The following is a 27,960-nucleotide window of genomic DNA, read 5'->3' on the forward strand; positions in this document are numbered from 1 at the left end:
TTTTAATGTTTATTTTGGTTATGCACTTCTTTAGAGGTATTTTTTTAATGACATTGTTGCTTAAAATTGAATTTACAAATAAAACAGAGAATTTATGAAACGTAATGGCTATGTACAGTGTCATACTCTGCAGTCAGCTAATTTTGATTTTTCATTTAGGCTTCGTTTCACTTAATCAACAGAATTCCCCCCCTGTTTCAGTGTTCTCGAACTCTCTGCCTGCCTCGCCCTTTCAACTTTGAGCACCATCCAAGCCCATCCGGCGTCACTCAACTGAGTCTTGCTTGTTGTTCTCGCTAGCCTATCCTCGGTAACCAATTTTCCTATGCGTGAAAGCCCACATGCCGGTCAAAATCTAATGGGAAACTAGTTTTCCGCCACACAATCGCCCAAGAACGCCCACTGTACGGAGAGCACAGGCACCGCAATGCTTCAAACATTGAGCGCATGCGTGACAACCCACACAAATGTACGAAGAGAGCGACTGCACACCTACGCATGGGAGAGCGTAAGTCTGACAGATAGTGAGAGCGAGTGCAGCAAGAGAGACAGCAGGGGACCTTTAGTCAGAGAGAGAGCGCGCTAGTCAGCCCTTGAGTTAGCCCGATCTGCTCTCTCTCCCATGTGCTCTCAGCAATGGCTGAATGCAGTGTATGTGCATGCGAAGTGAGGCAAACTCACCGCCTCTAGCAAGACCATATCTTGTGAGCTCGCTCTGCCTCACCTCTCGCCAATAGACCTTTGAGTGCTTGTTGAGTCTGGAACAGGTTAGACCTCGCTGCGCTAGCCGCTGACACTCAAATCACTCCAAAACATTGCCGAGTGCGGTTCGTTGTTTCTTTCGTTGGTGTTTCTTCGTGGCTATCATTTAGCGGTGCCGCTGCACTTACTTAACGGTACATCAGAAGCTTATCAAAACTGCACGCGAAACTGAAAGTGTAACGAAAACGAATTTCGGGCAAAAAGTTCTGCGAGCATTACGGAATCAAAACTGTGACTAAAAGGGCATATATCGAAAAAATCACTGCACCTGTTTCCTGTACATCTGTTCGTCAGTTTGTCGCTCCCTTCTCAAGTGTCGGCTCCCCTAACGCGTACTCGTACCCCATGCGGCACGTACGCACCTTTGGCTATGGCTACGCATAAAAATGCGGCGTGTATGTAAAACAAAGTGCAGTGCGTGCTGATAACTTAATGCAAACCGAAGGGCCATAAGAAAGCAACAAAAAGTTAGTGGAGACGGACGGCCTTGTGCTTTGTGGACTTGTTCTTCTGCGTGTTTCTTCGAGACCATCCATCAAAGTCAGAAATCTTGGGATTACACACCATACCACACCGCATACCGTACACCTATTTGGATATAAAACTCTCTCTCAACCGCTCTCAAGGTAAGCCCAAGTTCTTTTTTGCAGATCAATCAAATTCAACCCAGTTTTCGATTGGGATTATCTATGTGGTTCAATACTCACACTCTTCCTGTAGAAAGTGGGGATCGGTTGATGAACTTGTTTTTCTGTCGATTCTGATCGGGTTTATTTAGTTTTCTTTTCGTTTTGGCGAAAGTCTAGAATTTTCACAAAATCACCAATCGATTTTTCAATCATTATTAAAGTCCACATCTCGCAGACTAAAGTTTATTGAACCTCGTGAGTCGTCTCGTCTGTTTCTGCCACAACGGTTCCCACTTGGCACTTGGCAACTCATTTCCGTTTCCCCACCAGTGGAGATCATCTTGTGGCGATTATAATGCAAATCCTCGCAATGCCCATGTCATTGTCCGGTTCTTTGTGTCTGCGGAAAAATCTGCAACTGAACAACAATTAATTTTTCAACATTTTTATGCAAATATTTCATGGCAAAGGCCCCTCAAGGGGCCACACAAACACAGAAGACCTTCCCAACTATTTACAAAAAATGCATAATAATTTTGTATGTAAATCCACGCAGTCAAGAGAGCCAGCCAAGCCACTCTTAATTAGTCAGAGAGTTTCGTTTTGTTAAATGATTATAAATGACATAAAGTTGGGGTATTTGAATTAGCTGTGGATCGGTTTATGATGCCCTCCCCTGATGGATATCTCGGCTGAGAAAAACCCCTTTCCATTGTCTTCGATAGCTAACAAGTTCACATGGTTATCCATGATTATTTTGATTGGTATTTGAAGATTGTACGCATTGCTTCATGTTTTTCCAGTGGCTCCATTAGGATTAGGAATACCTAAAAATGCTTATCCCTTTAGTTTCTCTAATCCCCTTTATTATGTATCATTCTGTTGCTCAATTTTTTGGCTACCATCGAATACTTGTTTTAGAAGTTCTGTAGTTGCCATCGCCATGCCATTACTCATTTCGCATGACAGAAGTTCACTCACACAGTTGAGATCTTTGGCTAATTAACGCAAATAAGTACAAACAAATTTCAAGACACACAAAAAATAAACGCTGAGAAAAAATGAGCATTTTCCTTAGCAAACAAAAAAAGCAAAGTCAAGACCAGTCCAGTTTCGTATTCAAATTGAGCTCTCAGCTCCCGGCGCTGGCAGAAGCTCGTCGTCTTGTCGTCATAATAAATGACGCGGTGAAAAATTCCCCAATGTCCCCAAAGCAGTTTTCAGTTACCAGCCCCGACTTGCTGCGGCTTTTCCCTTCACTTTCAGTTAATTTTCTTCTGTGTGTGGAGTTCAGGGAACCCAAACCGTTGGATATTGAATTAATTTCCTGTCTCTGCTGGCCAGCCGAGTGTGTGAGAGTTTTTTGTGCGAGTCCCGAGGCCCGAGTCTCATGAGTGGACAAATGCCAGGCACGTATCCTTACTGCACGGGCATTAACAATTTGTACAACTTATTTTCATTGTTTGCTTCTATTTGGCTAATTAAAAATCAGGAAATGCACGAGAACAATGCATAGCGAAGGAAGGGTCTGAGACTCAGTAGGGTGCCACAGCACCCTATGTACGTGAGAGATTCGCTTTGGATTCGCCTCCTACCTGCCGCGGCTGCTGCTGCTCGTGCGCTACTGTCAAGTGCGGTTTGCTTTTGGCTTAGCGCCTATTCTCTCCAAGGATCGTTACAGGTAGAGAGAGGATCGCAGTTGTTGGGAGCTACGTGCTGCTGTATGGAAGGATATTCGCCTCATTTGATAATTTGATATTGCACCCACGTTTTGGCCCAAAAAGGCGTTTTAAAAGGGGAAGTAGTGCATTGATGGATGAGCAGAGGGCGAGAGGAAGTCTCTGATAGTCTCTCCAGTGTGTGGTCTGCTGCTGCCCATCATTTATCTTTCGCTGGAGATCTAGCTGAGGCTTTGCTTATAACTCAATTCGTACTAAATGCTGCCCATGTTGCTGGAAACTTGCACGAATGAAGATGTCTCTAGATATGATCTCTGTGGAGTGTGTGGAGTTCAACAAACAGGTTTTCCGCTACTAGAAGAATTCCAATGAAAGGATTGTTGTGGCGCAGCTCTATGATCAATCCGTAAACGTTTTTTGTCGTATGATTTGCGGTTAATGGTATGCATTGGGGGGGCGGCGCTTTATAGCTTCAGGAAGTTGTACCATTTCCATATACAGTTATGGTTATTGGAACATATAAACAAAAGGTCTATTGTCTTTCAAATGAAACAGAGGCACACCCACATGGGGACACACATATGTATGCCAAAACGAAAGACAATTGAATCAGAAATTGCCATAAAAATTGTTCCACCCGGATTTTTGTTTCCATGAATTTGTATCTCTTTCTGTATCTGTATCTTTTGGTAACTCTGCCCCACTCCCTGGCTCAGTCGTCACTCGTGTCATAAGCAAATTTTCAAATCGATTTGCAATTCAATGAGCGCGACGACCAGCGACTGCCACTGAGTTTGTATCAAAAGTATTCCGAAATTCAATTGAATTAAGTCTCAAGTCTGGGGTTTTCGTACCTCGCTTACCATTTCATGCTAACTTGGCTGAATTACAGAGAAAAACACACTTAGTCAGCGGCTTTAAAAGCCACCGTAAAAAAATATAATATATGTACAGGGTACAGGTGTTGGGGGGAAGGGTATATATTTTATTATAAATTATGGCTCCAAAATGTCAGCAAAAATTGGAAGCTTCACGACGCTTTTTTCTGTGTGTCTCGCTCACTCTTGCTCTCTCTGTCCGTTTCGACTCTGTTGCTGCTTTTGTCGACAGTTGGTTTTTTGTTAACAATTAATTAACAGAAAGGCTAAGTACACAAAATGTGTTAGCGGTTTATTTGCTTGCGAGGCTTTGAAGTGTGAGTGGGCCACCCCATAAAACAATTATAGAGCCACCGGTTTTCTCCTCAAGTGTGTGAAGGTGCCTCCGCTCTCTACAGAGAGAACGATTAGACATTGGAGGAATTTGTGTTAAGTGATTCGGTATTGAATTTGCTTCTAGGGAAATCTACTATTAGTCATCGAACAGGGAGGGGGGAAGTTTGCAAATCGAATTTAAGATGAGTTAAGCGGAATTGAAACAGGTGGAAGAGGAATGTGAACAGTTGGAAGAGGAATGTGAATATTTAAAAGATGAATTTGAATACTTGTAAGTGGAATTTAAGTAGTTGGAAGAGGTATTTCAATAGAAGTTGGCTAACTACATGTTCGATTGTTGTATTTGCAATGAAAGCAATGAAAATTTCCATGCCCTACCATACATATTTGCTAGAAAAAAATCGGCCTTTAGGTAGTTCGCTCCTATATTCTCCTACAGCAAAGACCTCTACATGTTCCTTAAACCTAAGCCAACACATCCATTAGCCATAGCTTTGAGGGCTTTATCTGCATGCAGTCTTAGTGCTGCTGTGTTTTATGGTCCATCATGGTTTTATCTTGAACTTTCTTCTGTCACAGATGATCTTGTGCCCTTTTGTTTTTCTTCCACACTTTTTCCTCACTCTGCTCATTCATTAGGGTCAGCAGCAGCTTTTGAGTAGCTTCTGTCTTGAGGTTAACCTTTCATTTGTGCTGGCCTAGAGGCCTCGTAAAACTTTCGTTTACCTGCTAAATGTATCTCACAGTTTCACGCCTTATCACAATGGGAAAAATCATTGCCTCAAGATTTACTTTCTATCACGTGCTCTCTGTCTCTCTTTCCACCCACACCACACAGAGAGGGGGCAAGAAATTCTCACGCCCTGGCAAAAGTTCGAATCTCTTTTGCAGGGGTTCTGGCTGTGGCTGTGCCTGTGCCTGTGCCTGCGGATGCATGCCGCCCATGGCAACGAAACCACAAAATGCAACCGCAAGTGGTTTCTGTGCTTGTTGTGTTTCTCAGGTCTCTCGCTCTCTGTCCTGGGATCCCTGGGACAGGAATTTGCTGGCAGAGAGCCTTGGACAGGGCAGTGCCGAGTCCGCTCCGCTTAATGCACTGTGGGAATGCGGAATGTTGGGGCTAAAAGTTGATTGACTTACTTTTTGTTGCCACGTCTCTTTGCCCTGCCGTTTTGCGAGTAGTTTCTTCAGTGGACAACTTGGGGATTCATTAACTGCAAAACTGCAACTTTTACTTGCCCCTGCCCTGCCCCGCCCTTGTCCCTCTGCCTTCCTGCATTCGTTACCTGTCGTAATCGATATGCGTGTAACACCCGTTTTGTAGGTAGCTCTCTAAAGGCCGGAAACTCTACAGTTGAAAGCCAAACAACGAGAGACAACAAAATGAGAGCTTGGAACCCACTTTGGAGCTCTATTTGAGCGTGATTAATTCTCTGCACATCAGTCAGTGCCACTGCCAATGTCAGCCGACTAAATGCAAACACTTGGCACATCAGGAGGCATTTCAGGGGATACCAGCAGCCAAAAAAAGAACACAAAAAAAGCCAAGGGAGAACTCTTTACGCAATTGCACTCTTTTTTTCTCTGCTGTGTCCCTTCTTTTGACAAATTAACCAACTTAAAAGCTGCTACTGCCGCTGCATCTACAGACAGGGCCACTGCCACTGTCGTTGGGCTGCCAAGTGACAAGTTGACGTCTTTCTTGGCACATCATATACACCACTGCAACGGAGCGGGGGCACAGAGTTGGGGCAAGGGTCTGGTCTGTCCGCCTGCCAGCCAGCAGGAAGCTCCTCCACTTCTCCCAGGCGACTTAATTGTGCGTTTGCAAATTTGTGTGAGAAGCGCTTGTGGAGGAGCTGTAGCTGTCCTTTTGTTCTTTTTCGTTTCTTTTGGTCAGCATTTTTTGCTGGCAGTTGGCTTTTTGGCAGTTTTCAGAGTTGTTGTTGGTGCTCCCCAGTGAAGAAGAATGATTTGTGGGGTAATGGAAATCGAGATCAATTTTCGACCAACTGAGAAAAGGGAATATCACCCCATTGAGTAAACAACATTTCATTTATAAAATGCTATAAATACGCGTACAAATCTCTGAACAATTGTGCCTTGAACCACTCTCTGGAGTAGAGGTCAAACTTCTGCCCCATAAATGGAAATGAATCACTCGCCCACACAAACACACACCAAAATGCCTGAGAATATAGTGCTACATGCGAGACATACATACTTACTTATGTATATGTATATGTATATAGATACATACATATGTATATATGTATGTAAATACATAATGCTTATCGTGCATACTGGGCACAAGGCTTCTTTACTGTTCAGCCCACACGCTCTCCAGAGATATATCAGGGAGAAGACTTAATGTTAAAACAACTTAATCGACACTTGAATAAACAAAATGAAAGCCAAGACCCAAGACCATTCCAACAGATGAAGATCGGAGATGAAAGAATGAATGAAGAAATATGGAAAATATTAATTGTTTGAGCTCTTAAGTGGAGCGAAGTCCCCTCAGCTTTTTGCAGCATATTTATGGAATATGCTTATGGAAATGGACTTAAAAATAAATACGAGAGAGACGGGCAGGCAGGCAGTTGGATGATTCCCCCAAGATCATAACTTCATTAGGAGTATTTCTTGGAATTTCGGTGCAGTGCATGGGGGAGAGATCTGCGCTCCAACGATGCATTTCCACTCCACACTCTTGGAGTGTTTTTTGTTTTGTTTTTATTTTTAGTGGCGTTTTTGTGCCTTGTGCATAGTTTATTTATGATTAGTTTTTGTGTCTGTTTTGACTTTAAAAGGCATTAGAGGACGTCTCCAAGTGTGGGATAGTCATTTGTTTAGTCTGTTTTTTTTTTCAGTTGATTTATCCGAAACAAATGTGCAATTTGTTTTACTGAGGGAGCGAAGCAACACAATAGATAATAGACGAGAGACGACCTTGCCTTGTGGACTGGGAAAAACGTATGCTAAAACTTTTGTCTAGAATTTGAATAGAATTGCAATTTCCCAAAGCACAAAAACCCAAAGACCAACGCCCAATGAACTGCAATTTAATACAGAGAAAAAGAGAGATAGAGAGGGGCAGACACATGGGTGGCACAAACACTCGGGTCGGGCAGAAACACGGGAGGCACAAACACACAGGTGGGGCGGCAGTTGGCACAGTGAAAATTATCCAAAAATAGAGCATGTTGCAATAATTTATTGACAACCACAACAAAGAAACCAAAAAAAACGAAACTTCTGCTCTGTGATTTTCCAGTGAAAAACTGTGGAAAACCAACCCATGCAATCGAGAATTGTGTAAAACATGAGAGAGAAAATATATGTATTTATGTGCATATGAAAATCGAGAACTTTTGCTCTGAATTTATAATTTCCGCCAAGAGCTGAAAGCTTTATGCGATTTTTTAGATTTTTTAATTTCCCATTTTTTTAACATTTTATTTTACAAAATTTATGAGGCGGCAAACGTTTGCTGCGTTTTTTTAGAGGGGCGGGATTCAGAGCTTCAATGGAGCTTCAGACCAATGAAATATGACAGGATTTTAGCAGATTTATGAAGCGTTCATACAAACAGGGCCGTGCCAAGGAATATTTGCGCCCGGGGCCCAAGCACCCGTTCTTGCATTGACTCTTTTGCTTAAAAAAACCAAAGAATTGTTCAAGCTTAAAAGTGGTATAACTTCTGAAACTTCTAACACAACACTAAAAATCAAACGTGTACCGATAGAAATGTACTGAAACTTATTTGTAAACATTTTTTCAATTAAATTTTGGCGCCCCATGGCACGGCCCTGCATGCTGAAATTACATATGCATGTACATATGTATGCATGTACATATTTACATATACATACATATGTATATATTTTACATACATATATACATACATACATTTGTATGTATTTTTTGTCTGTTGTCCAACTAAAAAACAATAAGAGTAATCTAAATGGAAATTTAAAATGCTCTAAAGAGTTTTCTTTATGTGTTAATCAATGGCAGTTGGCTGTGTGCATTATTTCACCAAAGAAAAAAATTGGCATTTACAATAATTAATTTCAACAACGCGAAGCCGGCAGCTGTAGAGGGCTTTTCATGGAAGTTGCTAGAATAAATGATTTTTGAATGCTCTGCAAATGTATGGAAAACTATTTTATTTATTTTTTACAGAAAATATAACAATTAGGCAAGGAATATTCTCCTTGTGAAAACCCATTGAAAATTGTTAGCTAGTTTTGCTTTTCTCTTAGCCAATGTACCATGTTGGAATGTCCCCAAATCCGTTGCAAGTAATTATTATCATTTTAATGCTTTGAGTGCCAGCCCACCCATCTATGCTTTTGTTCTGGCGTTAAATTAAATAAAATATAATATGCAATATGAAAAATGAAAAATGAATAATTGATTTATTAATTGAACAACAATTGAGTTTAATTGAGTGTCATATTGAGATTTCCTCACAGTGTTACGTTGTTTGGTGCTTGTTTTCTGCAGCAGAATTCATTGTTTTATTGTACCGGAGCGTACAAACAATTGTGGTCATTAATTATGGTGGGGTTTGCGACTTAAACTTAAATAAAGAGAACTCTTGAAAGGAATATCTTTGATTTTGGGCACTATAAAAGTTGTTTTAGCTTAGTCTGTGCTTCTATCCGCAAGTAAATTAATCAACAACAGTTTTGAGGTTGTTTACACCATCAAAATATTTAATATCAACACTTAAAGCAGCACTTTGAACATTGAACCCTTTATTTTGTCCACCGTTGTATTATGCATACATACAGAATGCATTCATTTGTATGCATATAAACATATTTCATGTATCTGATGCTGCTGCACTTCCGACTGGCCGGACAGGAAGAGATGTCAAGAGGAAAAGAAGCAGTAGCGGCAGCGGCAGCGGCAGCTGCCACTAAGCGTATTAACAGTTAATGCATCATAGTTTAAAAGCCAGCGCATATTTGCACTAAATACCAGGAGATGCAACTTTTTCCCCAACAACAACAAGAAAGCTGCAACGTCATTTAGCAACAAAATTACCCAAAGGCCAATCACCTGCAGCAACATGTCCCCGCAGCAGCAACCTCTGCAGCCAGCCAGCAACATACAGTGCTGACAGACAGACGCGGAAAAGCGCAGCTAAAGTCAAAGACCGACAACAAATGCATCATACAGTGCGCGTGTGTGTGTGTATGTGACTAAGCGTTGACGCTGAAGTTTGTCGCTAACTGCAGCGTCAACGCGTGCTGCTTTCGCGCGGCGTCTGCAAGCTACGTTAAAGCGTGACAAATCGCAGAGAACAGAAAGAGGAAGAGAGAGAGAGAGAGAGAGAGAGAAAGATGGGATGTTCTGTGCTTGCGGTAGTTAGTCACTTGCTGGAGGCCTTGGCTGGCATTAGAGATGAACACGTGACTGATAGAAATATCTTTTAAAACGATTCCTAATTATTTATTTGGTGCATCTAGGCCCCTAAGAATTTACACCAAGTTTCTATATGGAAGAGCTTTTGTCACTGCATAAACCCTTGAAGATCCCTCCTCAATAGATTCATTCTCCATCGATCCTTCATAGTCTTACATCACGCATTCATCTCTAGGCAGTACCTGAAGAACATGCATATGGCATGTTGAGCAATATTTCAAGTGAATATGTTGCCGAAAGCGGCAGGAGAGGAGGCTGCTGCTGGAGAACTTGTTGCTGGGCAAACATTAAGCTACGTAACTGTAAGCCTCTTTAGCCACCGCCACAGCCGGAGATAATCAGCCGAACAGGCCCAGAACAACCAAGAGGAAGTAGAGGAAAGAAAAGGCAAAACAAAATGTTAATTTTGTTTGCTTAGAAGCATGGAGGGCGGACCTTTTGCCCATTAGCCGCTGTAGCTGAAGTTCATGTTGGGCCAAAAACAAACTCCGATTCGAGAACATTTCATGCGTAATTCCATTTTGTACTTCGTTTTTGGCGCTTTCGGTAAACCGAAAACTAGTTTAGTTTAATTTGCAATTCCCAAGAAACTCGAACAAGCGGCAAACGGCAAACGCAGCTCCATCCATGGAGCTCGCTGGTCTGGAGAGCTCATTAAAATACTAGAAAATTGGCTCTGGCAGCCCTCTAGCCATTCCTCAGCTTTTTCGGGTGTAATTTATGGCCAACAGAATTGAAGTTAGACAGAAAAAAAACATATTTCCAGAGACACAATCAGCTTCCTGTCTGCGCTATAGTTTCGAATTCGTATGGACAACAAAAGGAATCTTGTCCACTCATGCCTACAAATGGTCGAGTTGACAAAATATGTATCGCTTACACGAGAATATTCTTTTGAAATGGCCTCATTCTCTCTCCTCAATTTGCCACTGTACAAAGGCTCAGCAACAAAACTACAATTGAAAATGGGCTCCCTTTTTCATACACATAGCAGGAAGTGGGCCCCTGAAGGAATCAAAGTGTGAGAGCGTCTAATTGATAAATGATTCCGACTTCAACGTCATCTGAAAGGGAAATGGAAAATGGGAAACTGATGATTGGCCGTTGGGCAATAAAAGTGATTGGATTTTGAGATTGAGTAAAGTGACATCGAAGGGGGATGAGATAAATATAAACTAAAAAATGTGAGCATAAAAGAAGAGGAAAAGGGATTCTAGTTACAAAAGAATTAGAGCTAAACATGATGAAACATAAAGTTGATTTCAACAATCATTCTTAAGCATTTCGTTGGAACAATTATTCCCATAATTTCCAATAACGAAACTCTAAAACCAAAGCCTCTAAACGTAGACCCCACACTTTCTGGAACAGCTTAAAGAAGTTTTGCGCAATGGCACCCAGAAAAACGGTCCCCTAGATACTCGTATCTACAGTTCTTAAGTCTATAGAGAGCTCTACCATGTGGGACAGCCCACGCTCTTATCTGCATGCATCAATCTTATGCTCAAACAATATACTGACAAGGTAGATCCCTTTACCGGGAAAGATAAGACAGAAAACCACCGCTGCATACACACCTCTTTTCACACCTTCCCATCAGTCTCTGGTCTATCTCTCTGTTTGTTCTTTAATTGTGGGCGTTAGCTTTAAACAAAGGTCGAACAATGCCTGCTAAATAGATCTTGTTATGAGCAGATGACCTCTGAGATCCCTCTTCATCTCTGTCTTTTTCGAGTCAGGTAAAACTCCAACCGCATTTCCCAGCTGAAAGGGAACTCTCGGCCGGAAACTGCGGATGCATTTGCATTCAATGAAAATGAAAATTCGGTTCTAGTTTCTATTTAAATGCGCCACAAACATTAAAGTTTGCCGACGATTTCCTTTAACCTGAACCGGATTTATATGTCTATCTGGTCCGGATTTTGATAGGGAAAAAACATCATTCCATCCATCGACTGTTCCCCATTTCCCTGCCACATTTTCCACATGTTGTGCACACGCAGCCAGCATCGGTGGATGCTGCCTGCTACCTGCTAGATCTCTGCTGCTGCCGTTGCATCTGTCTCTCTGCTAGTTCTGAATGCTGCTGCTCTTGCCACTGCTGTTGCTGCCACCAACTCTGGTGCTGCTGCTGCTGCCTGAGACTTGTCTCTCTCGCATTTCTCATAGCGAAAATTCCCACACTCCGCGCTATCGCTATCTATGGAAGGACTGCAAGTCAGCTGCCGGATCGGATCGTCTTTTCTCGTCTCGACTTCCCATTCGTCGTATCAAGTGTATCTCATGGATACGATATACTCGTATGAGAGTTGGCGTAGCGAAAGCATATGTGCGTTTCCAGATTCTGTGCTCTGTGTTCATGAGAGCTGCTTCCTTTGCCCTGTTGTTGTTGATTTATTTTTTTTGTTTTTGGCAGATTTTCTCATATGGTTTTCATAATGTGCTGCTGGCCCAGTGGCAGCTGTCGCGTGGCCGAGCCGTGGCCATGAGAAAACTGTTGGGTGCAACAGTTGCAGGTTGTTCAGTTTGCACTTTGCATGGGGCGAACCTACACTCGAAGCAGCTTGCGTGATTTACTGGTGCTGCTGGTGGGAAATGAAAATTCCTGAGTAGTTGCTGCTAAAATAGAAATTTCTAGAAAAATTCCAAAATTTCCAAAAACGAAATGCTAGCTAAGGTTCCAAAGAAAACTTAAAAAACAAACAGTTCCCAAGTATCAAAAATATCCAAAGATTGAAAGCAATACAAAATGTAATGCAACTGAAAAAAATAAAATAAATCACACAATAAAAATAATAATTTAAATAAAACATTCGCAGAACAAAATGTTTTAAAAAAATACATAAGAATACAAAATCAAGAGCAAGTTTGCAAACTATTTTTAAAATTGAGTTTAGTACTTGAACAAAATAAAAAAATTTACCCAAAATATTTTTCAGAATTCTTCCAATTCGACTTAACCAATTGCTCTGAACTTCCCCTTAAATTGAGAACTTGAAAATAATTATTTATTAAAAATTGTTTGTACATATTCTTTCACTGTTTTCGCTAGAACAAAACCTTTCTCTTTGCTAGAATATTCTTTACCCATTTCCCGTTCTCCGTTCCAGACATTCCCCAATGCGAGTATCTTTTTCAGTTACCTCATCTAACAATTAACTCAACGCGTACTTACCTCATCCTTTCTTTCTCTCTCTCTCTATCTTTCTCTTTACAGGTAAGCACGCAACTGGCAGCTGCAACATAAGCAACGCCAATCCACAGTCCCCCAAACCCCACCAGCAGCATCAACATCGTCATCTCTATCAAGCCGTGGTCTTTAGCGACTTTTACTACCCGACAAAACTATTTATAAGGTAATTCGAGAATCCGCGCTGCTTGCTCTCCTCTGCCTGTGCCTGTCTGTACCATCAGAGAAAGAGAGAGAGTGAGAGAGGGAGAGGCACAGATTCAGAAGAGAGGTAGCAGAGGAGTCGCTGGAATGCTTTAAATAACAAGACAAATAAAAATTAATAGCCAAGATGGTTCGGACACGCCTGTTCTACTCCGCTGTTGCCTCCCGTCTCTTGCCCCATATTACCCCTGGCTTTGGTTTCTTTTTCCTTTTTTTTTTGTGCCCAGCTCCTTTGGCGGCTTTTGTTTACCTTTGAGTCGTCGGTTTTTTGCGCCCCCTCTTTGTGTGTATGTGCGTGAGTGTGCTAAGGCCCTTTGTTGGTTTTGCTTCGCTTCTATATACTATGTACATATCTACATACATAATATATATGCAAAACCCGCGCTGTCTGTATGTATTATTTTTGCGTAATGCGACGGCGCCTGAAAAGCGTTTCGTTGTCCTCCTTTTAATAGTCTTAAATTCCTGAGCAAATAATTTGACAGCAAATAGTGTCCTACGCCCCACAATGTCAATGGCCAGAGCAGAGACAAAGAGGATCCGTTCCGTTTCGCAGAAGGACCAACAGGAGTGAGAGGTAGAGGGAGCGGAAAAACAAAACGAAGAACAGAAGATTTGAAATATTTTTGTGTGTTTTCTGTCGCTTAAATTATTTGTTGATGAGTTGGGCTTGAGGCCCCAAATTGTCTTGAATTTTAATTATATTAAATGAATGAATTAGAGTTCTAGTTAACATTTGAGGCGGCGCTAGTTAAATGTTCTCTGCCAGCTGGAATTTCTACCCTCAAACTTTTCGTACATTCCCGAGAGCTGTTTCCTGATTTGACTGTAAAATATATAATATATTCTTCCCATTTACAACTAATTGAATTTCCGTTCTCCACATGCTACATGGCGCTATTAATGTTTGCATTTCCTGTGTGTAACACACACGCACACAGAGAATGCCAACCAAAAAATATGCAGAGGAAGCAGCCAGCAGTCGGGCGCGGGAGAACCTTTCTTTCTTCGTTTTTCCTTTCTTATGGAGCGTTTCAAGGTGTGGCGTAGGAAAACCTATTAACACACTTGAGGCACACACACATGTGACCCGCAAAGCTGAAAGTGGCAAGCAGAAGGTGGCTCCTCATGGTAGTGGTTAGGGCGTGTCGTGTCGCCTGTTCGGGTGGTTCCAAGCTCCAAGAGGGTGCTCCAAATTGTGGCTACGTGCAAAGGGGTAGAGGGCACACACACACACACGCATCAATTTGAGGAGTTGTCAAAATCAGCACAAAAAAGTGCGAACCTCAGGGTAATTGTGAAGTTCAATTATCCCTGACCAATGATTTGATTGTGACGCAACTGTCGTCGTCTGTGCGGAATACGAAATGGAGGTAACCATAATCAAATGGTGCACATTCCACAATGATTTCCCCCACACCACCCTACCCTATAAATATAGACCACAAAACAGACAAGACAACAACATTTACGGCATTATTTAGCATAGCATTTGGTATATATTTTTTGCTGCTTTTTTGCCTTTTTGCTGCTTCTGGCCACCGGATGGCAAATGCATTTCGAACCAGTTTGTGACATGGGGCAAGTGCAGTGGCGGTGCAGCAAAAACTATCTTACAAACTATAAATCATATCGAGAAGAATTTATGCAGCAGGCAAATTCCTTAGTGCCACATTCCCTGCCCCTTGGAACATGTTTCTTTCCATTCAACAAGTGGCAGCCAACATCCAACGGAAGTTGCTCCCTGCTCGTGCACATTCTCTCTCTCTCTATACATATACATAAGTATCTCTAGTTCTGCTGCTGCTCATTCCATCTCTCTCTCTCGCTCTTTGACTCGCACTTAATGAGTGGGAAGTGATTTTCTTCCAATTTGACTTCCTGTTTGCTCTGCCGCGTCAAGGATGCACTCTAATAAGTCTTGAGACAGTCATGGGCCCGGAGGCCCGCAGGCAGCACAGAAGAACTCGTTATTCAGAGCAGCCCGAGAGTGTAAGTATCTTGTAGATACGAGTGCGAACGTGGCTCATGGGGTGTTTCGATGTCGATGTGGCCAAGTGCGTGTCTCTGTTGGAGTACCGCTTCCGCTTCTCTAAGGCTCCATCCACTCTGGCAACTCCAACCCCGAGCCCCAAACTGGTTGCTGGCACCACAACGAGAGATTAATTGCTATTTAGTGTTATCTTTGGAGTGCATTTAAAAATCATTTTCAACGTCTTATTAATTATCTTTCTTTGGTATGGCTTAAATGTTAGTTCCCCCCAAAGTCAGCAACAAACTCAGCGCCAAAGTCAGCGAACGTGTGCCTGTACCTGTTTCATATGCAATAATGAACATTGAGAGAACAGAGCTCTAGATCTTCTGGGAAAAACCCAGTGCCCTCCCCTGGACACATATGCTGCTGAAGTTGAAAGTGGAGCTGGAATTTATGAGTGGCCCCCCAGCACCCAAAAAACTTTTTTGCTCCCTAGAAAGGATGCAATGGCAAATTGCGTGTGCCTAGGGCAGGAGTCTCTGTGTGTGTATCAGATTGTGTTAGGGTGTACGCTCGACTGCATTCGATTCAATTTCATAGCTGACTCTCGCACCTACGCAAAATTTATGACACTTTCAAAATGTGCAATTTATGAAGGCAGCCAAGCCAGAGAGAGAGCGAGAGAGGATGCCTAAAGGAAGGAGCAAAAGGACTACAGGGGCAAGCCTCATAAGCTGCACATATACCTGCGCAGCTTTTGATGGAAATTTGTGTCCAGTGTGTGCTGCAAGTGTCATTCGTGCATTGTATAAATTGCATAGAATTTGGGTTTCATTTTTGAAATGGTTTACAGGAGGAGGGAAAAAAGAGTCCACAAGCAGGCAAAGCTAACGAAGTTTTTGGGGGCCAAACAATGAGTGCAGCATGCAGGACTATAAAATTATATTCATTTGGTTGGTTTAACCAAGAGTAAACTAGAGATTGTGGAGGTGGTAATAATAATCCATTTGTGGAGCAAAACATACGCCAAGTATGCAAGGACATTCCCTTTTGAATTCTATATGCTCTGTTCGCCGCACTGACAGGTTCCTGTCAACGAATGATTGAGCTCTTCGTCTCTCTGTCTCTGTCTCTGTCTCCATCATGGCAACGTCAGCCTGCCAAATACCCGCAAAGTATGCAAATGATTAGGTGACACAAAATGCCAGAAATAACTGTCAGGGACGTTAGTTTACCACAAATTTTAAACACACTTGCAAACACACGCATAAATCGACATTCCAGTTGGGTTCTATGGGTGGGGTAATGGAAATTTCGGTTGCGCCCACCCCCTCCCCAAAGTATGCTCTAAATAATTGGAAATTATTTACCCTGTCAGGGCAGGACATGTGGTGCTGTCACTCCCATTACACAACCACTCTGTACACCTATGGAGCACTCTTTCTACCCGGCCCTTTCCTCCATTTTATCTGCCACTTTATGCTTGCATAATTTCGCAAAACATAATTTACTCTGTGTGTAAAATATAGGGGTGCTCCACTGGGTTCCCTCTTGTTTTGCATAATGACTTTTCCTGCGTCGGAATTTGGGAGGGTGTGGTGTGGGGCAGTGCTATTTTTGCACTCTTCAAAGGTACCCAAAATACACCCACAAGTAGTGCCTGGGGCGAAGAGTGGTTCTGTTCTGTTCTGTTCTGTTCCGCTCTAATTTAAAACTAAGTAGAAAAGATGCACAGCTGCTTGAGGGGCAACCCACCGTTTGCTGGCTTAATTCGCTGCAGTGCCTTGAGGGCTAAAGCCAAATGTTCTTTGTTCTTTAAGCTACTCTTAACTCGGCGGAGCTTCATGCACGGATTGCCATGGGTTTTTGACCCTTTGATTCTATTTTAAGTGGGCGACGGACCACGGGACGGCCTTCAGCCAAGCAGCTGCATAGAGAGAACCTCTCTTGTGTGTGCTTCCCTTTGCATTCTATATGCATTCTGGGAGTCCGTGCCAACATGAACTGCCCAAGCGCAGCCCAAGCTCTGCCCAAACCCTGCTACAGTCCTGCAACTGCATTCAGTGTTTATTTTCCCGGCCAGCATTTTAATGAGCAACATAGCTCATTCCTGCAACCAGCAAACCTGCAACGCGATGTTAATGCTTCTTAATTTTAAAAAAGAAACAAAAGGCAGCTGGTAGTAAAAAGAGCTGGAAAAAACACCAAAAACAAATTTGCAATTAACAACCGGGGAAAAAAAAGTAAAACAAATGAAACCTTAAGGTCAGTGGGAGAATCAGGCTCCCAGGAAACTAGTAAAACTCTCCTGCATAACTGTGATCCCATTCCAATTTCCATACCTCCAGGTGCACCGTAAAAATGCGCTTTTAACTGCAATTGAATTTGGCCTTTGGTCTCTTGTCGCGGCGCCTCGACCTATGCAACACTTTTTAATTGCATAAAAAACTGCCCCACTAAGCGGCTTAAAAAAGCGGCAATAAACAGGTAAAACGGCAAGGCGCGAGGGCAGGGCAGGGTCGCCAAAAGATAAATAAATAAATAGCCCGCTTAAGCATTTGGCATTAAAAGTTGCCAGTGTGAGACAGTTTTTTTCCCCACCACACTGCATTTTCGTGCGGCTTTCCACAAAAGCACTGCGAAAAAATTGTTTGCTTTTACTTGTTGGATATTTATTTGGTTACTTTTTTGTTTATTTATCCACTTTTTGTGCATTTTCCTATAGCAGCATTTTCCCTCTTTGTTTGTTGTTTATTTTCCTACTTTTTTGTGCATATCCCTCCTTTTTTTTGCATTTATTTTGCTCCATTTTTGTGTTAGTTTTACTCGAGTGAATGGCACTTGATGATTTGGTTATAGGGATCGTGTATTTTTTGCAGCAACTTAATTGGAAACACTAATGGAAATGGATTGCAAGCAAGCGGGAAAACAGTATCGACTCCAAAATGAACCTTCAATTTAATCAAGAGAGATTTTTCGGTGCTCTCATAATTGGCTGGAGATGGCAGACTCTCCGATTTCCTCTCTCCCCTCGTTTTACTTAGCGTTTTTTGCCATCATCTCGGCAGCTATTAACCCAATGCTGAGAATAGCAACAAAATGCCATAAGAAAAGCTGCGCATAAATTAAGCGAAACATCAAAAATCACTCAACTAAGAATACGCAGCGGGGAAAACAGAAAAAAGGAAAACCCAGACACTGGGCGGGGGCCATACGCTTGGCTAGTCATTGGGGGAAAAATCAGTAGAACAATGCAGTCAGTGACTGCCAAAAGTGGCATCCAATCACGGCCAGAAATTCGACTTGCCACCCATTTCCACTCCCCGCTCTAACTGTTAAATTAATTGACTTTTTACCCGGAATGATTTTCATAGTCTACGTTCCAAAATGGAAATGAAATTCAATGGTAAGCGCAAATTAAATTTATAAATTATCAACGAGTCCGGTCCGGCCCTTTGTAAGCGGATTTCCTGGCATATGGCATTCTCATTAAAAGTGCATATGCATATACCCCCCACTCCCTCCTCCTACTACAGTGCGTTTCGCGGCCATAAGCTGTTCAAATTTATTTGTGTGAATATCAAAGCCAACCCAAATGTCCGAACACACAGTTTTTATTGGCTGTGCAAACATTTGATTTCTGTTTTTATTCGGCTTTCATATTTGCATATTTACCGAATATCGCTATCGAAAAGGTTGTTTTTTGTCGAACAGTTTATGAATGTCAATCAAATTGCAAACGGAAATCAGATTGGCCAAGCAGATTGTACAATTTGAATGGGAATCAACATGAACATGATGTGACACTTTAGACTAAAACAAAACCTATTTTCGGGGCCTTGATGAACTGATTGTAATGTAAATTGATTTAGGCGTAAAATTCATCAGTAAGGTAGCTGCAAAAGTCGAAAAAATTCTACACTTATTTATCATTATTTGAGCCCTTTACAAAGGGTTTATTTAACACTGAAATAAACTCTGAAGACTCGTCATAATAATCCATTTGCCAAGCTCAATTCTAATCTAATGCTAAGCCCAATCCAATCCTCAAATACGAGTCTCGAAATATACCGTACTTTTCGTGTTGGTGGTCTCTGATTTTGGATTTTGGTTTTGCTGTCTGCTTTCTGGGGGGATACAAATGATGCCTGACTTTTGTTTCTTTGTCTGCTGCTTCTGCCCTGTTGCATTTTCACCTTTCTTCGTATATGTTTGTGTGTGTCTTCTGTCTGTGTCTGTGATTTTTCATTTTGTGCACAATTTTTCTTCTTCACTGTTTGCCACTGACTTTGCCACTGACACTGACAATGATGGCGTGGCCTGGCCACATTTGGCAAAATGCTTTGAGGTTGTTGTCATTTGCTTGGCCTGCTCCCAGTCTGTGCCTTTGATTAATAAAGTCAACGCAACATGACGGCTAAATCATATCAGACACGTCAGTGTCTTCCTGTGGCTGCCTTTCGGCACTGCCAGTAGTCCTCCTCTGAAGGGGTTAAAGTATCTTTTCCTTGTTCTAGCACAAAAATATACCCTATGGGAACCCTTTGTTGCTGTTGCTTTTGCTTTGCTTGGTATCCCTTTTCTAGTCTGCTGACCATGAAAGTATTTTCCATGCTCTTGATGGCTTTTTGTTTCTTTTCTCTTTTGGGGTTTCCGTTGCCGTTGCCGGGGTAATTCAATCAATAATCCTTTTGGTCTTTTGCCTTTCGAATATGTGTGAAAATGATAAGGGAATGTGTGGGTTTACTCTTTCCCCTCTCGCTCTCTCTCTCGCAGCTTTGCGTGGATTCTTTACTGTTGTGTCGTTGGGTACTATGTTTGCTCCTTGTACTGTTTTCCAGCAACAAGTTCAAGGACATCCGCGCCACGCCCCCTGCCTTTGTTGTGCCCCCTGGCAAATGTCACGGCAGCAGTTTTTATCACTCTTCAAGCTGATAAATCTCAGCGAAGCGTGCAAAAGTTAAGACAGGGGCCTGACAGTGGGTTCGAGATGGGATCGGCGGTTAGTGATGAGTGCGTGAGGTTTGAGAGATGAGAGATGAGAGTAAGCTGAGGCAGAAGATAGGTACATAGATGAGTGCCAGATGGGAGATAAATGATGCCAAAAATGCTTCGCAATGAATTTGTGACAGGAAAGTGGTTACAGTGCATGCGGCAGAACACTCCTTGCAGCACGAGGAGCAACGCACACATCTCCATTCGCAACAAAACTTAAAATTAAAACATTCCATGGAGCAGTACGCCAAATATCTCTCGTTCTGGTGTTGCTCTTGCTCCTGCTGGCTCTGGCCAAGACAGTGCTGGCTTTTTATTGCCTTTTGCTGCCTGTTGCCAGCATTTGTAAGTTGTATCTGCACTGTCTGTCCTGCCTGCCTGTCCTTTCTGTCTCCCTGGCAGTTAGTTACTGCTCTGTGACTGTTGTTGTATTGTCGCTGCTGGAATTTATGCGACTTTTGCAGCACTTCCAGCAAAGCGAAGAGGGAAAGTGCAGACATGACTTTTGACCTTTCGATATTGATGGGGAATAATTGGAAAACTTTTGGATGGAATATAGTTAAATCTAACTCTCTAAGTAACTCAATTAGAGCTCAATGGGTGCGCGGCTGCCGCTCGCTTGACCCATCGGCAGTTTTGGTACAGTCGCCACCCATAAATCCTTAGCTAATCTGCACTTAGTTTCGCTTCTATCTCTTTCACAACTTGATCTTATTATCATTTTCATTACCAGTTTTCTCCTCTTTCTTTACACTAAAGTTTCCTTCCTTCGTTTTCTTTTTTGTTTCTTTTATGCCCAGCCATGTGTAGAAGGCGCTGCTCAAATTTTATGCCATTTTCTAATTCGATTTTATGTGTAACGATATTTCCATGATTTCCTGTAGCTTCCTCCCCTTGGCTTGTCATATTTTATTTCATTTTATTTGACTTGAATTTGATTTGCATTTGCATTTGGACTGCCACAAAAGTTGTGCCTTTTGATTCCTTTTTGGCAGCGTAATTTTTTCTTTCTGGCTCTAATTTCTGACAGATTGGCAGTGGAAACTTTTTCAATCTGTCAAATTGTTTTTGATCGCTGCAAATATTACTGAAGTTCACAGTCCGAAGCAGAGAAATAGCTACATAAATGAGTGAGTGAGGGACAGCTCGAGAGTTCAATTTAGCAGTGACCCGAGAGCTTTATCATCGCGTGAAGCCGTGCAACATTAGCCGCTAATTGCGGCAGCCACCAGACGTCAGCACTCAAGCGGCTCCTCCGCCTGGATGTTCTCTACAGAGGGTAGGGGAGTGGCGCAGTGCCAGTGGGGAGGGACTGCCAGAGATAGTCACAATTCACAATCTGCGCTGCAGTGCATGTCATTCGCGTCGCGTCGCGTCGCATCGCTTCGGTTGTCGTATCGTTTGCATTGCTGCTCGACTGCCTGTTGAAATTTTATGCTGGTTCGTTTATGGTTCACTTGCCACAGTCTCTGGGCATAGCTGGAGCCTTGCCCCCAAGCGGAGAGACACTCAGCAGCGGGGGGCTCCAGCTCTCTGTGCGCTCTCTTGGTTCTAATTAATCGTGTGAAAGTCGCACCATCATTTCGCTTTGTATTTTATGCCAAGCTGTTTGAACATTTTAATTAAATGTTGCAGCGGTTGGCAGTATTAATGTAAATATTAGAAGCAGAAGCTGAATAATATTTGCCACTAACAGAGTTGGGGCGGGGAAGGCAGGGGGAAGGAGTTACATAACCGGATGTTGCAACAACTTCCGCTGACAATCGCTTTACAATGCGGCACGCCTCCAAAACGAATCTCAATGCATCGCTGGTTCAGGGGCAGCAGCAGCAGCAATAGCTTTAGAGGAGTGTACGACACTGAGAGAAATAGATGGAGGCTCTACAGGGATACTGGGAACCTGCCCTTGTCTTCATTTCGCTCTGTGTACTCCATTCAATCAAATGGCAGCAGGGTGGGCGATTGTACTCGTAGGTGGAACACGCAGATGAGTGCCCCATTTCGCATGTCACGGCTCATTGTCAGCGCGATGAACAGTTGCCCGAGGAGCATCAGCATCAGCATCTGACTGGGGGGAGAGACGAGCCCTTTATTAATTTCAATGCATCACCCCCAGCACTTCTGGAGTGCCGCTTCGGATGGAGGACACTTCAGATCCGACAACCCTCCATCCATTCCCATTTGCATGCCTCAATGAGCTCTGACTTGCTGCTGGAAGTGCCTGCATTCATCAATGAAAGAGGTGGGAGGGAAGTGGTTTATAGGCTTGACAATGTGCCCCCATATTTACCCACGGATGTGGCAACTTCATTTACGCAAAGTAGAGAAAAATCTTTCCATAATCGAAACAATTGTTAACCCCTGCTCTCCCTTTGCCCTTTGCAGATGCTAAAACACGTACAAATCTCACCGTTGCGCAATCGCTCCGATTCCGTGTCGCTGCGTTCCTCGAGCATTGCCTCCTCGTGCGCCAGCTCCATGTGCGGCAGTCCGGAGCCACCCACAGATATGCAGCGCACACCATCGCGCGCCTCCAGCTATTCCAGCCTCAACGAGCAGCTTCCACAGGTAAATGACAGAAATCGCAAGAGAGATTCCCCAGAGCATCCTCATAACGTTTATATCTTCCGCTTAGACCACCATCAAAGTGTACACCAACTGCCTGAAGATTGACATTGAGTACAAGACGCTGGGCATACAGTGGGACACCACCAGCAAGGAGGTTATCGCCATGCTGCTGAGACGGTAAGTTGTGGACATGCAAAGGAACCCCTAGAGAACCCTTGCCAATTGCTTTACTCTTCTTGCCCACAGCCTCAAGATGCGTCATCGGGATCCGCGCTTGTTCTATCTCTCGATGGAGGTTGCCGTACGTCGGGCGGGTGTGAAGACCATTCTGGTGCTGGACGATGACACTCGTCCGGCTATCATGCAGGCCTGCCATCCCAAAGGCGAGTCCCGCTTCTGCCTGCAGCTGAAGGCCGGCGGACTGATCCGTGTCCACACATCGGCGCTGCAGCCCAGCTCCCAGTACAAGTCGCTCGTGATCAGCGAGGAGACAAACTGCGACGAGCTGCTGCAGCTGCTACTCGGCTGCTACAGTTCCCTGGAGCCCGTAGAGCAGTTCTCGCTGTACGAGGTGTGCCCCGGGCAGGAGTGCCAGCGGAAGCTGCATCCGGACGATCTGCCGCTGCGCGTGCAGGCGGAGCGCATGAAGCGGGGCGAGAACTGCCACTTTTTGGTGCGTCGCACGCCCAACTATGCTCGGCGCCGCCAGCTGTTGGCCAACCTGAACGAGGCCATCGCCCAGAGCTTCGAGAACGAAGTGGCAGCTCTGGCCACCGGCTCGGCTGCGGAGGATGCGACCAGTCTGCTGGAGCTGTCGCTCGAGTCGGAGCTGTCGCTTTCGGAGGATCTGCGCAGCTGCAGCAGCAGCAGCGAGGATGCCGAGGACGATGCCGATGAGTGCGCCAGCAGCTCCGGCTCCTCGGACAACTCCACAGAGTGCGCGCTGCGTCGCGACTTTTATCCCCGTCCCACATCCATGGCCTCGCCCACGCCAGCGTCCACAGCAGTCGCTTCGGTGTCACCGGCTCGGGCCTACAGTCCGGTGTACAACATCCGTGAGATACGCACAGCATCGCACTCCTTCTCCTCTCTGGGCAAGGACAAGAAGCTGCTGGACATTCACATGAATGCGCGCTACGGGCCAGCCGGCATCTATAGCCGACTGCTGCCCGTCGTGGAGTCGGAGGTGCTGGACCTCAATGGCAATGCCACCTCCAAGCTAACGGCGGAGGCTGTCAACAACAATCCAGCCAAGGGCTTGGGCCACTTTGTCTATCTGTAGCGCATGGATTAGTCCACCAACCTGTAAATAGAGCTATAAATCAACTAGAAATATGAGTACGAGGACTATGATTAAGGCACCATGACGTTGAAGCCTCCAAAAAAGTAGAAAACAAAACGTAAACCGTTTGGACCAAAGATGCATTTGTAGAATTAACATTTAGAATGGCAAGTGTAAATATATTAACTATAGTTTGAGACCCAACTAGTGCTTGTACTAAGAAAGTTGTGCATTGACACACAATCGGTAGTGAATCACTCGCTCTCTCTTAGTATAATGCTAACAATCCCAAAACAATCAAAGGAGTCTATAGAGCTTAGTGCTTTAGTCCCGCAACTAAAGCTTCGATAAGTCGATAAGAATCTGAGGAGCAACCAAAAGATATTGTAATAATAAGTCACCATAAAACATACTATGTAAAAACTCAAACCAGAAACTGTTTCACATCACATTGTGTGGGTTTGCTCTTTCAGCAGAAGGACACTGTCGCGCCCAGTCTCTTGTGCTTTTTAATTGCATTAAAATCAAGTTAAACACGTGAATGATGATGGCAAATGGCCCACACAATTAATGCGGCCAGCCACGCAATTTGTATGGAAGAGTCCCTGCATCTGCCCCTGTCCCTGTCCCTGTCCCTGACTCTCGCTCCATTCCGCCTTTTGGTGCCGGCTTACGGTGAATGATTTATGCGGCGTATGCGTAATTTTCATGGCAATAAGCTTTTGTTTTTTTAAATGAGCTTACTTTACATAATGACCAAAGGATTTAAAAAGAGTAAAAGCTTGCCAAGGAGATGAGTGGCCTGGCCAGCCAATACGGCCTACGCATTATCGACAGAGGGAGACCCTTTTCGACTTCTCGGGGTCGGATCGGTCAGGGTCACGGCGATGAGTTCCTAATTTACTAAAAGAAGCAAAAAGGTCACCCTTTTGGGCCAAATTAAAATCAACAAATTTGCCAAATCAAATCCAATTTGCTTCAGCCTAAAATAATAACTCTGGACCGGCTCTGCCGGTGGCTCTGTTTCTTTGTCCCAAATTATCCGTTTAGAAGGATACAGAAGGTCGAAAAAGGGTCTCGGATAGCCGAGATTTTCGTTTGTTTATGTCTAGGGCATAGTCCGTGCTCACTTTGGAGAACTTTAAGTTGAAGTTTGGCATCTAAAATGCATTTGCCAGGCTCATGAAAAATGCAAACATTGTCCAGTTCCGGGAATTGCGATGAGTCGAGATGGGACGATGGGACGTTGGGCAAACGGAAACGGAAATGCTAAGCAGGCTGAGAGCCAGAGACTGCCAACGAAATCCCAGCATAATAACTTAAGCACTTTATAAGTCGAATTGTAGATTTTTCGTAGTCATGCAAAATGTTTTTGCTTTTGCTTTGCTGCACAAAACTCGAGCGGGTGTTGCACTCCAGATAACTGTTCGACAATGCCAAGGGGAGGGTGCACATGTATTTATGCATGAATGCAAGTGAAATGTGCTTGCAATCGGACATCCTTTAGTTGATGCTGTGTGCCTGGTACTTTTGCTGCTCTCCAGATAGCCGAATGACTAATGTGACCAATAGAGTTGGCCCCAGTGTGGCTTAAGGGGGGTAAACCAAACTCCAAAGAGCAGGACCTCCCACTTTTCATTGAAAGTCTATAAAAAATTGCCAAAATTCGAAAGAAAAAATGCCTAACCAGGCCAACAGAAACCGGCAACAAGTTGATCCGACAGCTGGAGTCTGTGCCTGAATTTATATTGTTTTTTGATGCCGAAAATACATTCATGGCAAGGACCCTGAGTAAACTGTAAAGTTTTCTTCAAGTTTCATTTGTCTTTTGCACTACACTTCATATATTTCATTCAAATTAATTTCGAGAGCACACACAAACACACCCTCACACAGAGAGAAAGCCAGGGAGTCAAAGTTTCCCACTACTCTCGACAGTTGTCCAATTCCAAGTTGTTCTATCAAATAGCATGCCACTTGCCTGGAACCTCGGCACTTAACTTTTCGCATTGTGCCTGGCAGTGGCCCAAGTGCTGGCCAGCAGCGCAATCTTCCAAAAATGGCTGGAATAGAATTCTTTTTTTTTTTTTGATATTTAATCGCTACTGCGAAATTGGTTGGTCGCAGAGATGAGTCCGCATTGACCAGGTACTTCAGTTTTGTGTTGAATATTATAAAAAAGTTACTGAAAATTTTGAACTCAAAAAAGAGTTGTTTGCCGAAAGAACACTAGAAATAGAATGGGAATAGAATTCGAAAGTAAGAGTTCATATGTTTATCATATCATACCAGATCAGTCATGGTGTTGACAGCTCGGCAAACAGGCAAACATAAAAATATACAAAAAGTTATAATTCTGTTACATTTATTGTGAAGCCATGGCATACTTTAAGGCTGAATCTAATTATTTTCAGACAAGAAATGTGGCATACTTTCAGGTCAAAGGGTACATGCGATTAAATTTGTTTTAAAAAAAACTGAAGTACGTTTGGGTTTTACTTTGTGAAAAGAAAATTGCATACTTCCCGGGCGGTCCATGAAGACGTTTATATTACAAAATTGCCTATAGCTTGCGTATCCTTACGTCCTTGATGTCCTTTCATCCTTGATGGATGCAATTGATTCGGGAGGATCTTCCGCTCTAAAGAAATGTATCTCGTCTGGATCAGATGTGAAGGAGGGAAACTGATTGCAAGCCATCGGGGAAGTTATCCTGATCAAAATAATCTACGATCAGAGCTGGTCTGGTCTAGGCCATCCATCGACAACAGATTTTCCCCGATCCCATGGAGACGTGGCACGTCCTGATAAAACGAAAATGTGCAAAGGAAAGGCAGGATCCTATTGTCCTTTATGTCAAACGATCACGACGACTAATTGCAATTCCTGATTTTCCAACAAATAGCAGAGATATCTTTCAAATAACTCTCGGTTTGTTCTCTTAATTTTCGTGAGCTTCTTTCTGAAAAATTTTGTTGCATACTTCAAGGCTCATTTTATTTTCTTAAAAATTAACTCAGCTTCGTAGCAAAAAGCTATTGTCCGCGTGAAAAAAAGAAAAATTGTTACTTGTGGCAGATTTGGCCTGGTACCTTGCTGATTTTTATACCCGGTACTCGAAGAGTAAATAGGGTATATTGTATTTGTGCACAAAGTGAATGTATGTAACGCACAGAAGGAAACGTTTCCGACCCCATAAAGTATATATATTCTTGATCAGCATCAACAGCCGAGTCTATGTCTGTCTGTCTGTCTGTCCGTCTGTCCGTCCGTATTGTTGAGCGCCTGGATCTCAGAGACCATAAAAGCTAGAGCCACCAAATTTTGGCTCCAGACTGCTGTATGCTCCCACTGAAACCAGTGTATTTCAAAAATGAGCCACGCCTTTTTGCCGCCTCCGCAGAAGGGCGAAAACCTCCCAAATCTACAATTTTGAAAATAACAGAAAACGCCATTCCGTAGGGAATGATCATATCTATCAGATCACCAAATTGGGATCCGATTGGATCATTATTATAGCCACAATGGAGAAATTAATTTTCAGTGGCCAAACCCACCCCGTCCCGCAGCTTATAGCAGCACACTCTGCTTCGCGCAGTTTATGGCCTCTGCCCCTGACACATCTCTGCCGCTGCCTCTGCCTCTGCCTCTGCAGCGACTCTGCAGTGTGTGTCTATAGGGGAGGGTGGCGAGCTAAAGGAGCGTGTTGGCGTGAGCAGTGTTGTTGATGTAGATGACAGATGAAGAAAAATTGTAAAATTTGACATATAACCGCTAAGTTGCAGATGTAGTACTGAGTGCCGGGTATAAAAGTTGTGACGCGTAAGAAGCGTCTCACACGTCCCTTCTCGTTTTAGCTTGATTTTGATGAAAAATACCGTAAGCGACGCCGAATTAATTCACCTATACACAAAAAGTAAAAATTTCGTAATTTTAAAGCAAAAAAAATTCAAACGGTAAGCTAAAACCACAAAGTGTTTGGGTATACATTATACATGCATTCAACAGCTTTATAGAACGGCT

The 27,960-nt window shown here is 43.4% G+C and overlaps 1 protein-coding gene across 1 annotated transcript; it reads left to right on the forward strand.

Annotated features, from left to right (window-relative positions):
* The first annotated feature begins 790 nt into the window (after window positions 1-790).
* Window positions 791-24,361, forward strand: LOC117901634. The gene is made up of 4 exons (XM_034812464.1): window positions 791-1,388; window positions 22,473-22,655; window positions 22,723-22,832; window positions 22,902-24,361. Exons 2-4 carry the CDS (start codon window positions 22,473-22,475, stop codon window positions 23,935-23,937), a joined length of 1,329 nt encoding a protein of 442 aa, XP_034668355.1. The 5' UTR covers window positions 791-1,388; the 3' UTR covers window positions 23,938-24,361.
* The last annotated feature ends 3,599 nt before the right edge of the window (window positions 24,362-27,960 follow it).

Source organism: Drosophila subobscura, chromosome U (genome assembly GCF_008121235.1).
Source record: "Drosophila subobscura isolate 14011-0131.10 chromosome U, UCBerk_Dsub_1.0, whole genome shotgun sequence".
NCBI lineage: Eukaryota > Metazoa > Arthropoda > Insecta > Diptera > Drosophilidae > Drosophila > Drosophila subobscura.

Excerpts from the sequence above, each read along its gene's own strand:
- LOC117901634 (XM_034812464.1), top strand. The coding sequence starts at position 22,473 with ATGCTAAAACACGTACAAATCTCACCGTTGCGCAATCGCTCCGATTCC. Across the intron at positions 22,656-22,722 it reads TCAACGAGCAGCTTCCACAG|ACCACCATCAAAGTGTACAC; the intron begins GTAAATGACAGA and ends TCTTCCGCTTAG. Across the intron at positions 22,833-22,901 it reads ATCGCCATGCTGCTGAGACG|CCTCAAGATGCGTCATCGGG; the intron begins GTAAGTTGTGGA and ends TCTTGCCCACAG.